The sequence below is a fragment of the Haliotis cracherodii genome, unplaced genomic scaffold, assembly GCF_022045235.1.
Source record: "Haliotis cracherodii isolate W230 unplaced genomic scaffold, xgHalCrac1.p SCAF_14, whole genome shotgun sequence".
NCBI lineage: Eukaryota > Metazoa > Mollusca > Gastropoda > Lepetellida > Haliotidae > Haliotis > Haliotis cracherodii.
Window position 1 is genome coordinate 34,252,195 of NW_027266269.1, and position 12,670 is coordinate 34,264,864.

General features: G+C 47.3%; 1 protein-coding gene across 1 annotated transcript in view; it reads right to left on the reverse strand.

The window, feature by feature from the left end:
• Positions 1–12,670, reverse strand: part of LOC139460763 (uncharacterized) — a 35,037-nt gene that overhangs the window by 20,674 nt on the left and 1,693 nt on the right. Inside the window, exons 3-7 of the mRNA XM_071242234.1 lie at positions 11,592–12,007; positions 9,906–10,031; positions 8,163–8,299; positions 6,859–7,000; positions 300–428 (exon numbers count right to left, since the gene is read on the reverse strand). Of these exons, the coding sequence (XP_071098335.1) occupies positions 300–428; positions 6,859–7,000; positions 8,163–8,299; positions 9,906–10,031; positions 11,592–12,007 (950 nt within the window). The remainder of the gene's footprint in view (positions 1–299; positions 429–6,858; positions 7,001–8,162; positions 8,300–9,905; positions 10,032–11,591; positions 12,008–12,670) is intronic.

A 12,670-nucleotide genomic window follows, 5' to 3' on the forward strand; every position in this document is an offset into this window, starting at 1 on the left:
CTGCATAAAACCCAACTCATTCACTCACTCACTCTCACTCACTCACTCACTCACTCACCCACCCATCCACCCACCCACTCACTCACTCACTCACTCACTCACTCACTCCAACCAACTCACTCACTCACTCACTCACTCACTCACTCACTCACTCACGGGGGATAGACCCAAGTAACCTACTCAGGGCAAACAGAATTCGAACCTAAGGGAAGCAACTCTGCACAGTGACTTGTGGCACCTTACACGATAATGAAATGAGAACATTTGGTTTGAGAAATCAGTGAGAACAGCTATACTACCTCGTTTCCATTGAGATTAATTTCAGTGAGACTGTTGTTGTGCGACATGGCATCACACAGAAGAGACAGGCTGGCAGGGTTCATCTCGCAACTGCTCAGTGAGACACAGGTGAGACAACAGCCTGGCTTCTGAAATGAGACAGTTGTTATGAGACATGGCATCACACAGAAGAGACAGGCTGGCAGGGTTCATCTCGCAGCTGCTGAGTGAGACGCAGGTGAGACAACAGCCTGGCTTCTGAAATGAGACAGTTGCTGTGAGACATGGCATCACACAGAAGAGACAGGCTGGCAGGGTTCATCTCGCAGCTGCTGAGACAACAGTCTGGCTTCTGAAATGAGACAGTTGCTGTGAGACATGGCATCACACAGAAGAGACAGGCTGGCAGGGTTCATCTCGCAGCTGCTGAGACAACAGTCTGGCTTCTGAAATGAGACAGTTGCTGTGAGACATGGAATCACACAGAAGAGACAGGCTGGCAGGGTTCATCTCGCAGCTGCTCAGTGAGACACAGGTGAGACAACAGTCTGGCTTCTGAAATGAGACAGTCGTTGTGAGACATGGCATCACACAGAAGAGACAGGCTGGCAGGGTTCATCTCGCAGCTGCTGAGACAACAGTCTGGCTTCTGAAATGAGACAGTTGCTGTGAGACATGGCATCACACAGAAGAGACAGGCTGGCAGGGTTCATCTCGCAGCTGCTCAGTGAGACACAGGTGAGACAACAGTCTGGCTTCTGAAATGAGACAGTTGTTATGAGACATGGCATCACACAGAAGAGACAGACTGGCAGGGTTCATCTCGCAGCTGCTGAGTGAGACGCAGGTGAGACAACAGTATGGCTTCTGAAATGAGACAGTTGCTGTGAGACATGGCATCACACAGAAGAGACAGGCTGGCAGGGTTCATATCGCAGCTGCTGAGTGAGACGCAGGTGAGACAACAGTCTGGCTTCTGAAATGAGGCAGTTGCTGTGAGACATGGCATCACACAGAAGAGACAGGCTGGCAGGGTTCATATCGCAGCTGCTGAGTGAGACGCAGGTGAGACAACAGTCTGGCTTCTGAAATGAGACAGTTGCTGTGAGACATGGCATCACACAGAAGAGACAGGCTGGCAGGGTTCATATCGCAGCTGCTGAGTGAGACACAGGTGAGACAACAGTCTGGCTTCTGAAATGAGACAGTTGTTATGAGACATGGCATCACACAGAAGAGACAGGCTGGCAGGGTTCATATCGCAGCTGCTGAGTGAGACACAGGTGAGACAACAGAATGGCTTCTGAAATGAGACAGTCTTTGTGAGACAAGGCATCACACAGAAGAGACAGACTGGCAGGGTTCATCTCGCAGCTGCTGAGTGAGACGCAGGTGAGACAACAGCCTGGCTTCTGAAATGAGACAGTTGTTATGAGACAAGGCATCACACAGAAGAGACAGGCTAGCAGGGTTCATCTCGCAGCTGCTGAGTGAGACACAGGTGAGACAACAGCCTGGCTTCTGAAATGAGACAGTTGCTGTGAGCTATCGTATCACACAGAAGAGACAGGCTGGCAGGGTTCATCTCGCAGCTGCTGAGTGAGACGCAGGTGAGACAACAGCCTGGCTTCTGAAATGAGACAGTTGCTGTGAGACATGGCATCACACAGAAGAGACAGGCTAGCTGGGTTCATCTCGCAGCTGCTGAGTGAGACACAGGTGAGACAACAGCCTGGCTTCTGAAATGAGACAGTTGTTATGAGACAAGGCATCACACAGAAGAGACAGGCTAGCAGGGTTCATCTCGCAGCTGCTGAGTGAGACACAGGTGAGACAACAGCCTGGCTTCTGAAATGAGACAGTTGCTGTGAGCTATCGTATCACACAGAAGAGACAGGCTGGCAGGGTTCATCTCGCAGCTGCTGAGTGAGACACAGGTGAGACTACAGCCTGGCTTCTGAAATGAGACAGTTGCTGTGAGACATGGCATCACACAGAAGAGACAGGCTAGCTGGGTTCATCTCGCAACTGCTGAGTGAGACGCAGGTGAGACAACAGCCTGGCTTCTGAAATGAGACAGTTGCTGTGAGCTATCGCATCACACAGAAGAGACAGGCTGGCAGGGTTCATCTCGCAGCTGCTGAGTGAGACGCAGGTGAGACAACAGCCTGGCTTCTGAAATGAGACAGTTGCTGTGAGACATGGCATCACACAGAAGAGACAGGCTAGCTGGGTTCATCTCGCAGCTGCTGAGTGAGACACAGGTGAGACAACAGTCTGGCTTCTGAAATGAGACAGTTGTTATGAGACATGGCATCACACAGAAGAGACAGGCTGGCAGGGTTCATATCGCAGCTGCTGAGTGAGACACAGGTGAGACAACAGAATGGCTTCTGAAATGAGACAGTCTTTGTGAGACAAGGCATCACACAGAAGAGACAGACTGGCAGGGTTCATCTCGCAGCTGCTGAGTGAGACGCAGGTGAGACAACAGCCTGGCTTCTGAAATGAGACAGTTGTTATGAGACAAGGCATCACACAGAAGAGACAGGCTAGCAGGGTTCATCTCGCAGCTGCTGAGTGAGACACAGGTGAGACAACAGCCTGGCTTCTGAAATGAGACAGTTGCTGTGAGCTATCGTATCACACAGAAGAGACAGGCTGGCAGGGTTCATCTCGCAGCTGCTGAGTGAGACGCAGGTGAGACAACAGCCTGGCTTCTGAAATGAGACAGTTGCTGTGAGACATGGCATCACACAGAAGAGACAGGCTAGCTGGGTTCATCTCGCAGCTGCTGAGTGAGACACAGGTGAGACAACAGCCTGGCTTCTGAAATGAGACAGTTGTTATGAGACAAGGCATCACACAGAAGAGACAGGCTAGCAGGGTTCATCTCGCAGCTGCTGAGTGAGACACAGGTGAGACAACAGCCTGGCTTCTGAAATGAGACAGTTGCTGTGAGCTATCGTATCACACAGAAGAGACAGGCTGGCAGGGTTCATATCGCAGCTGCTGAGTGAGACACAGGTGAGACTACAGCCTGGCTTCTGAAATGAGACAGTTGCTGTGAGCTATCGTATCACACAGAAGAGACAGGCTGGCAGGGTTCATCTCGCAGCTGCTGAGTGAGACACAGGTGAGACTACAGCCTGGCTTCTGAAATGAGACAGTTGCTGTGAGACATGGCATCACACAGAAGAGACAGGCTAGCTGGGTTCATCTCGCAACTGCTGAGTGAGACGCAGGTGAGACAACAGCCTGGCTTCTGAAATGAGACAGTTGCTGTGAGCTATCGCATCACACAGAAGAGACAGGCTGGCAGGGTTCATCTCGCAGCTGCTGAGTGAGACGCAGGTGAGACAACAGCCTGGCTTCTGAAATGAGACAGTTGCTGTGAGACATGGCATCACACAGAAGAGACAGGCTAGCTGGGTTCATCTCGCAGCTGCTGAGTGAGACACAGGTGAGACAACAGTCTGGCTTCTGAAATGAGACAGTTGTTATGAGACATGGCATCACACAGAAGAGACAGGCTGGCAGGGTTCATATCGCAGCTGCTGAGTGAGACACAGGTGAGACAACAGAATGGCTTCTGAAATGAGACAGTCTTTGTGAGACAAGGCATCACACAGAAGAGACAGACTGGCAGGGTTCATCTCGCAGCTGCTGAGTGAGACGCAGGTGAGACAACAGCCTGGCTTCTGAAATGAGACAGTTGTTATGAGACAAGGCATCACACAGAAGAGACAGGCTAGCAGGGTTCATCTCGCAGCTGCTGAGTGAGACACAGGTGAGACAACAGCCTGGCTTCTGAAATGAGACAGTTGCTGTGAGCTATCGTATCACACAGAAGAGACAGGCTGGCAGGGTTCATCTCGCAGCTGCTGAGTGAGACGCAGGTGAGACAACAGCCTGGCTTCTGAAATGAGACAGTTGCTGTGAGACATGGCATCACACAGAAGAGACAGGCTAGCTGGGTTCATCTCGCAGCTGCTGAGTGAGACACAGGTGAGACAACAGCCTGGCTTCTGAAACGAAAATAGTCCAACTTTACATGACCAATCAGTCAGACCTGTAAACATACTGGCAGACAGTTTATATATGCAAGACCTCACAGATATTGCCATGTGTCAAAATTCGGATTTTTAGGAGAATTTCAGAAGATAATTTGCTTTGAAGTGAAGACAGTACACACAGCATTGAATTGGAAATAGTAAGTTTTCCTAAGGTAGTTTAAAAAACACCCTACTGCACCCATTTCAGCTCTACTCCAGCAGTCCAGCTGTGCTTGATGATGCTATATAAAAGCTTATGAGGCTGCCTGTCAGCCATACAAACATGTCTGATAACTAGAAAAACAATATCACATTTTTTCTATTAATAATTTTACATTACCCGTGGACGAAACGTTCCTTATCAAATCCCTTCCCTTCATCAGTCATCTTAAAGCATCAATGAGAACAATGTGGCCTACCTACGTCAGTGAGATGAGGTCAAATGTGGTTCAAAGTTGCTTCAAGATGATGACATTTATATAGCAACGTGGGAGAATGCTGTGCCGAGACTGGCCCCTACCTTGATCCAGTGAAAGAATGCTGTGCCAAGACTGGCCCCTACCTTGATCCAGTGAGAGAAGGCTGTGCCAAGACTGGCCCCTACCTTGATCCAGTGAGAGAATGCTGTGCCGAGACTGGCCCTACCTTGATCCAGTGGGAGAATGCTGTGCCGAGACTGGCCCCTACCTTGATCCAGTGGGAGAATACTGTGCCAAGACTGGCCCCTACCTTGATCCAGTGGGAAAAAGCTGTGCCAAGACTGCCCCTACCTTGATCCAGTGGGAAAAAGCTGTGCCTAGACTGGCCCTACCTTGATCCAGTCAGAGAGTGCTGTGCCGAGACTGGCCCCTACCTTGATCCAGTGGGAGAATGCTGTGCCAAGACTGGCCCCTACCTTGATCCAGTGGGAGAATGCTGTGCCCAAACTGGCCCCTACCTTGATCCAGTGGGAGAATGCTGTGCCGAGACTGGCCCCTACCTTGATCCAGTGGGAGAATGCTGTGCCGAGACTGGCCCCTACCTTGATCCAGTGGGAGAATGCTGTGCCAAGACTGACCCCTACCTTGATCCAGTGGGAAAAATGCTGTGCCGAGACTGGCCCCTACCTTGATCCTGTGGGAGAATGCTGTGCCGAGACTGGCCCCTACCTTGATCCAGTGGGAGAATGCTGTGCCGAGACTGGCCCCTAACTTGATCCAGGGAGAGAATGCTGTGCCGAGACTGACCCCTACCTTGATCCAGTGGGAGAATGCTGTGCCGAGACTGCCCCTACCTTGATCCAGGGAGAGAATGCTGTGCCAAGACTGGCTCCTACCTTGATCCAGTGAGAGAATGCTGTGCCAAGACTGGCCTTACCTTGATCCAGTGAGAGAATGCTGTGCCAAGACTGGCCTTACCTTGATCCAGTGAGAGAATGCTGTGCCAAGACTGGCCTTACCTTGATCCAGTGAGAGAATGCTGTGCCAAGACTGGCCCCTACCTTGATCCAGTGAGAGAATACTGTGCCAAGACTGGCCCCTAACTTGATCCAGTGGGAGAATGCTGTCCCGAGACTGGCCCCTACCTTGATCCATTGGGAGAATGCTGTGCCAAGACTGGCCCCTACCTTGATCCAGTGAGAGAATGCTGTGCCAAGACTGGCCCCTACCTTGATCCAGTGAGAGAATACTGTGCCAAGACTAGCCCCTAACTTGATCCAGGGAGAGAATGCTGTGCCGAGACTGGCCTTACCTTGAACCAGTGAGAGAACGCTGTGCCAAGACTGGCCCCTACCTTGATCCAGTGGGAGAATGCTGTCCTGAGACTGGCCCCTACCTTGATCCAGTGGGACAATGCTGTGGTGAGACTGGCCCCTACCTTGATCCAGTGAGAGAATACTGTGCCAAGACTGGCCCCTAACTTGATCCAGGGAGAGAATGCTGTGCCGAGACTGGCCTTACCTTGAACCAGTGAGAGAACGCTGTGCCAAGACTGGCCCCTACCTTGATCCAGGGAGAGAATGCTGTGCCAAGACTGGCCCCTACCTTGACCCTGTGGGAGAATGCTGTCCCGAGACTGGCCCCTACCTTGATCCAGTGGGAGAATGCTGTGCCGAGACTGGCCCCTACCTTGATCCAGGGAGAGAATGCTGTGCCGAGACTGACCCCTACCTTGATCCAGTGGGAGAATGCTGTGCCGAGACTGCCCCTACCTTGATCCAGTGAGAGAATGCTGTGCCAAGACTGGCCTTACCTTGATCCAGTGAGAGAATGCTGTGCCAAGACTGGCCCCTAACTTGATCCAGGGAGAGAATGCTGTGCCGAGACTGACCCCTACCTTGATCCAGTGGGAGAATGCTGTGCCGAGACTGCCCCTACTTGATCCAGGGAGAGAATGCTGTGCCGAGACTGGCCCCTACCTTGAACCAGTGGGAGAATGCTGTGCCAAGACTGGCTCCTACCTTGACCCAGTGGGAGAATGCTGTGCCAAGACTGGCCCCTACCTTGATCCAGTGGGAGAATGCTGTGCCAAGACTGGCCCCTACCTTGATCCAGTGGGAGAATGCTGTCCCGAGACTGGCCCGGTCGGACAGCCCATTGCTGCTGAGATCTACGTTGGACAGCGTGATGTTGTCCACCAGGACGTCCAGCAGCACCTTCATGTTGGTTGAACCGATGCTCTTCGCCCTGGGAGCAGCAAAACTAGGTGTTAAAGGGAGACTCTGCTTGGGATAATTGGCACTCCTTGCAAAGGACAAGGTTCCACTTACACCAGGCAATCTCACGCTGAGATAATTGTAAGTCTACGTTAAAGTATGGGATTTAAACAATGGTCTTAGAGTTATGGTCACTTTGTGCAAGTGGGTAAGGTATGAAAGCAATTTCATTAAAATCAGATCTAAGTTGCCGCTAAAGAAAGATCTGAGGACATCCCATTACGGGTCACACAAAAATACATCACCAAGGCTCGCTAAATACAATGTTTATTCCTAATGCAGGATATTTACCATCCCCAAACACACTCGCGTGATAACCTCTATTTATCATCCAAAACTGGCTCCCACAGGAGATATCGCAAGGGTGAGATCAGGCAAAATCTACAATGTAGCTATTGCTGCAATGAAATTGCATCACAATGCTTTGCAGACCATTGTGACGTCACCGGTTACCATGACATTACAATCAAATGACATCACTAATGGCTCTGCTACTGAAGCTGTCAGCAGTACTTTTTACACCTAAGACACTGCTTATTACTGTCTACAAACTGAAAAAGTTGAAAGAATGATGTTGGATGATAAATAAAATCTCACCCTCGTGTCTTGTTTATTATCAGATATATCAACACTCATTGATAAAAGTGGAAAAACTCCTCGGCAAGCCTTGGAGTTTTTCCATTTTTATCAACTCTTGTTGATATATTTGATATCAAAAGACTTGGGTGAGATTCTCTATTTCGATTTAATTCCACATTGTCCAATATTTCCATATTTCAATATTATATTTAACTTTAATATTTGACATGGGACCGAATCCTACCTACCAACCTTTGAATTAAGTCATTCAAAACCTACTGTGCTTTTAAACAATTGTATTATTGAGGCCCACTTGGCTAATGTGCTGCAGTTCTCTGTGCAGAGTTGTGTCCCTTGGGCAGGCCTGAAACATTTGCTCATGGGTTCGAATCCCGGTTCGCCCTGATTATATTTTTAGGTTTCTCAGCACTATACCCGTTCCCCTGTGTTTCAATCGGAGACCTGCATCACATCGAGCTTTGCTCCCACATTAATCTGGCATGCCACGATATAACTCACTCACAATTAAAAAGATGGAATAAACAAAAACATACCTCAGTGTTTGTAGAGTAGAGTTGGACTTGAGAGCTGGTCCGACACAGCGAGAAAAGTAATCCTTTCCCAGATTGTTACTGGAGACGTCCAGGTACACTAGAGACGTATTGTGAGCCACCAGTCTCCCTACACACTCCTGGAGGTGGCAGGACACAGTCGGTGATTAAAACTCTCAAAGCTAAATATTCATGACATGCTCAAACTAAGTGCAATCTCCATTCTTTACTTTTTGTACAAATCAAAAACAAAACATTCCTTTTCATAATCATCTTATTCTGGATGTCCAAAAGTGAGTAAGTGAGTGAGTTGGGTTTAACGCCGCTTTTAATAGTATTCCAGTTATATCATGGCGTGTCAGCTTAATGTGGCAGGAAAGCCCAAAGTGATGTAGGTCTCAAACATTTACCACTTCAGTGAAACCCACGAGCACAGGTATGGTGCTGACAAACCTAGAAACATCATCGGGGCGAACCGGGATTCAAAGCCCCAGGCAATGAGTGAGTGAGTTGGGTTTAACGCCGCTTTTAACACTATTCCAGTTATATCACGGCGTGTCAGCTTAATGTGGCAGGAAAGCCCCAAGTGATGTAGGTCTCAAACATTTACCACTTCAGTGAAACCCACGAGCACGGGTATGGTGCTGACAAACCTAGAAACATCATCGGGGCGAACCGGGATTCAAAGCCCCAGGCAATGAGTGAGTGAGTTGGGTTTAACGCCACTTTTAACAGTATTCCAGTTATATCACAGCGTGTCAGCTTAATGTGGGAGGAAAGCCCGAAGTGATGCAGGTCTCAGACGTTTACCTCTTCGGTGAAACCCACGAGCACGGGTGAGGTGGTGACAAATCTAGAAACATAATCAGGGCGAACCGGGATTCGAACCCACAATCTAGAAACATAATCAGGGCGAACCGGGATTCGAACCCACAAGGGTCACAACTCTGCACAGCGAATCATGGCACCTTAGACAACTGGGCCATCTGTGCCCCCTGGGTGTCCAAAAGATTTGTGGCACCATCTCGTCTACAGCAAATGTTATAATCTGTATTAGTCTCCTTCTGTGAGATTGCTGGAATATTGCTGAAAGCAACGTAAAACAATACTATATTTGACATAATAAGAGCCCAGGGCGCTCTCAAAATTAGAAAAGGAGGGCACTTATTATAATGCAGGTAAATTTTTGTGGTTTGGCGAACGCAGAAAACAATCTGTATCCGTATTTTACCCCCTTAGACATCCATGTCTCTTACAAAAATACTATTCGCATGCTTAGCAAATATGGCCGTAGGCATTTATTAGAGTGGGGCGCTAATTACATCAAATACAGTACTTACTTACTATAATGTGTATCCTAGTGCCAGGGCTCGATTTAAGGATTTTAGTTAACTTTCACCAGGATTATTTAAACAAGTAAGCAAGGCACCACTAATTCCAAGCATGTGCTTAGTACCTGCTGCAGATTTGGTTTGTTGTTTAACGCCGCACTCAGCAATATTCCAGTTATATGACAGCGGTCTGTAAATAATCGAGTCTGGCCCAGAAAATCAAGTGATTGATTTGATGAGCATCGATCAACGCAGTTGGGATATGCTGACATGCATCAACCAACTCAGCGAGCCTGACTACCCGATCTTGTTAGTCGCTTCTTCTGACAAGCATAGTCGCCTTTTAAGGCAAGTATGGGTTACTGAAGACCTATTCTTGCCAGGTCTTCACTGGTCTATTGCTGCAAATACTCACAGCACTGTCTGTGTCACATCTGTTGTCTGCGAGGTTGAGCCTGATGACTGAAGTGTTGGAACACATTGCCAAACAGACACTCCGGAAACCTTGGGGGCCAAGATTATTGCCGGAGAGGTCCAATACCTGCAAGAGTGAGTGAGTGAGTGAGTGAGTGAGTGAGTGAATGGGTGGGTGGGTGGGTGGGTTAGTGATGGTCGGTGAATGAATGGGTATGTGGGTGGGTGAGTGATGGTGGGTGGGCGGGTGGGTGGGTGGATGGTAGGGTGAGTGAGTGTGTGAGTGGATGGTTGAGTGAGTAGGTGATGGTGAGAGAGAGAGAGAGAGAAAGAGAGAGAGAGAGAGAGAGAGAGAGAGAGAGAGAGAGAGAGAGAGAGAGAGAGAGAGAGAGAGAGAGAATAAAATGAGAATAAAAACATGGACTTTGGAATTGTTTAATGCCCATTACAAGCTGTGGTCTCAACTCGACTGTCTATCAAGTGTTCATTTCTCGAGTACAATACATGTCTAAGGTCTACAGCATGTGTCTAACTGTCTAACATATGTCTATTACCCTTGTCTACTGCCTTAAAATAGAACAGACTTCAGAATGATTGGTGATTTGGCAAATTAGGATCCACTGAACTCCATAACTGCATTTCCTGTTTTAATACATATTTCTGGCCATGTAAGTCTTTTGTTATAGAGGCCACACGTTTTTTACTTGCTTTACGGATCGGACGACTGTAAATTTTGTTGCAACGGAACATATTTGTTCTCTTTTTTTTATCCCACCGATAAGCTGACAGCATATTGCACCCAAAACATATTTGCTAAATAAGGACCCACTAAAGTTGACACATATTAAACATGGGAATCCAAATAAAGTTTGTTGTTTTTCCTGAAATTGATAGGATGCATAGATGAACGACAGTATTCCCAAAGTTTGCATTGGTTAAACCAACGGCTGTGTTGAAAGCTCTTCTCCCACGTTAAACCATTTATAATTTTTAAAACCAGTGGACCTGTATAAAGCAGAAAACTAAAAAACTGATTTTTTAGTTGTTTTTGTTTCTCCACCTACCAACAGGTGTTTTCCCGTAAAAAAAATCTGTAAAGCAAGTTGGTCTCACTAGTTACAGGAGTGTTTGGTCCATGCAAGTCATACCCAGTGAGATCACTGTCAACAATTTCATGATTTTCCAATCTCCTTAAATTCAGATCTTAGTTCTCGTCGCCACTGAACAAAGATCTGAGATCCCATTACGGGTCACATCAGACTGACCTTACGCGAACTCTGGCCGACCAATGGAGCTACTGACAAGAAGTCGACATTAGCCAATCAGAAGGCAGCTTTCTCGTGCTTTACGGCACTAATTTCAAATCGGCAACTACACTTCGAAACATATTTTGACAAATTCTCACTTCAAAATTTGAAACCTGAACAAAAGAACATTCTCGAATGGCTAATATATGGTCTAAATTGTATAGATTCAGTAGTTAAGCCCGTAACTATCGTTCGAAATACCCCGTTTTAAAGTTTTCGAGGCTGCATGATTAGAAATCACATTCCAAAAGTCACTTTCATGATTGGTCGAATGAAAGCTCGTTCTGACGTGACCCCTAATGGGATGTCCTCAGATCTCTGTTTAGTGGTAGCGAGAACTAAGATCTGATTTTAATGAGATTGATGATTTTCATACCTACCCGTAAATTTTGAAGTTTCTTCACCAAGTGAAACACGGAATGTGTTGAGGGCAAAGCATTGTGCAGCTGTAGTCGTGTGACATTCTTATCTACTGCATTCATAACACTGTCTGGAGTCAACAACAAACAACAACATTGCAACGTTGCATCAAACCGTCGCTGTGATTCAGGCTCCAGGGGGAGATAACTCTCATTTGCTTCACTCTCAATTTTCTTAGCTTCTAGAGTTGTCTTTCCCTGGGAAGCACCCTGAATACGTGTCTTTCTTGGTGAGCTTGACATAGCTAGATTTCCTTCAAGCTGTTGTTTTTCTTCTGCTGTTGTTTTTGTAGGAACTGCATGTTCCTTTTCTTTTGTTTTTATTTCTGATGTGGGTTCTGGCGTAGGTGTATTGGCATTGGAAGTTTTATTTTGAGCTGCAAAGGAAAATGTAACAAAACACTGAGATAGCCATAAATGATGTGAAGAAGTATTGAGATACAACACAGGGTTTCAGATCAGTTCATTTGTCTCCATTGTCCAGTCATAGAGCAGAAGGTCCGAGGCTTAATACCCAGCCAAGTCATACCAAAACACGTTAAAACATGGTACTTGTTGTTACCCTGCCTGGCGCTAGGCATCAACGGTCTTAACAATGACTGGTCGGCTCGGAGTCAGTATACTGTGTCTGAGTGGGGTATTCATGTTAAACTGCGGCATGCTATCTCAGTGGGTTAGCACTATAAAATCGGCATCAGTCCGGACTAGTACCAGCAGCCAAACACACATGTACATGCACGTCGCTATATAAGTGCAATAATCTTGGATGCGACGTTAAGTCCAATTTCACCTGACAATCAAGTGATTGACATCATGAGCATCAATCTACACAATTATGATAAGATGACATGCATCTACCAAGTCAGCGAGCCTGACCACCCAATCCTGTTAATTGCCTCTTACTACAAGTGTAGTCTCCTAGCTCTTACTGGACTAACATTTAGTTTCTGAAATGAGCATATTTTACAGAAAAACAGTTGTTAAATCATCTTAATAAAAGATAATAAAAAGGAGCCCAGAGACTCTTCATTTTCAGAAAC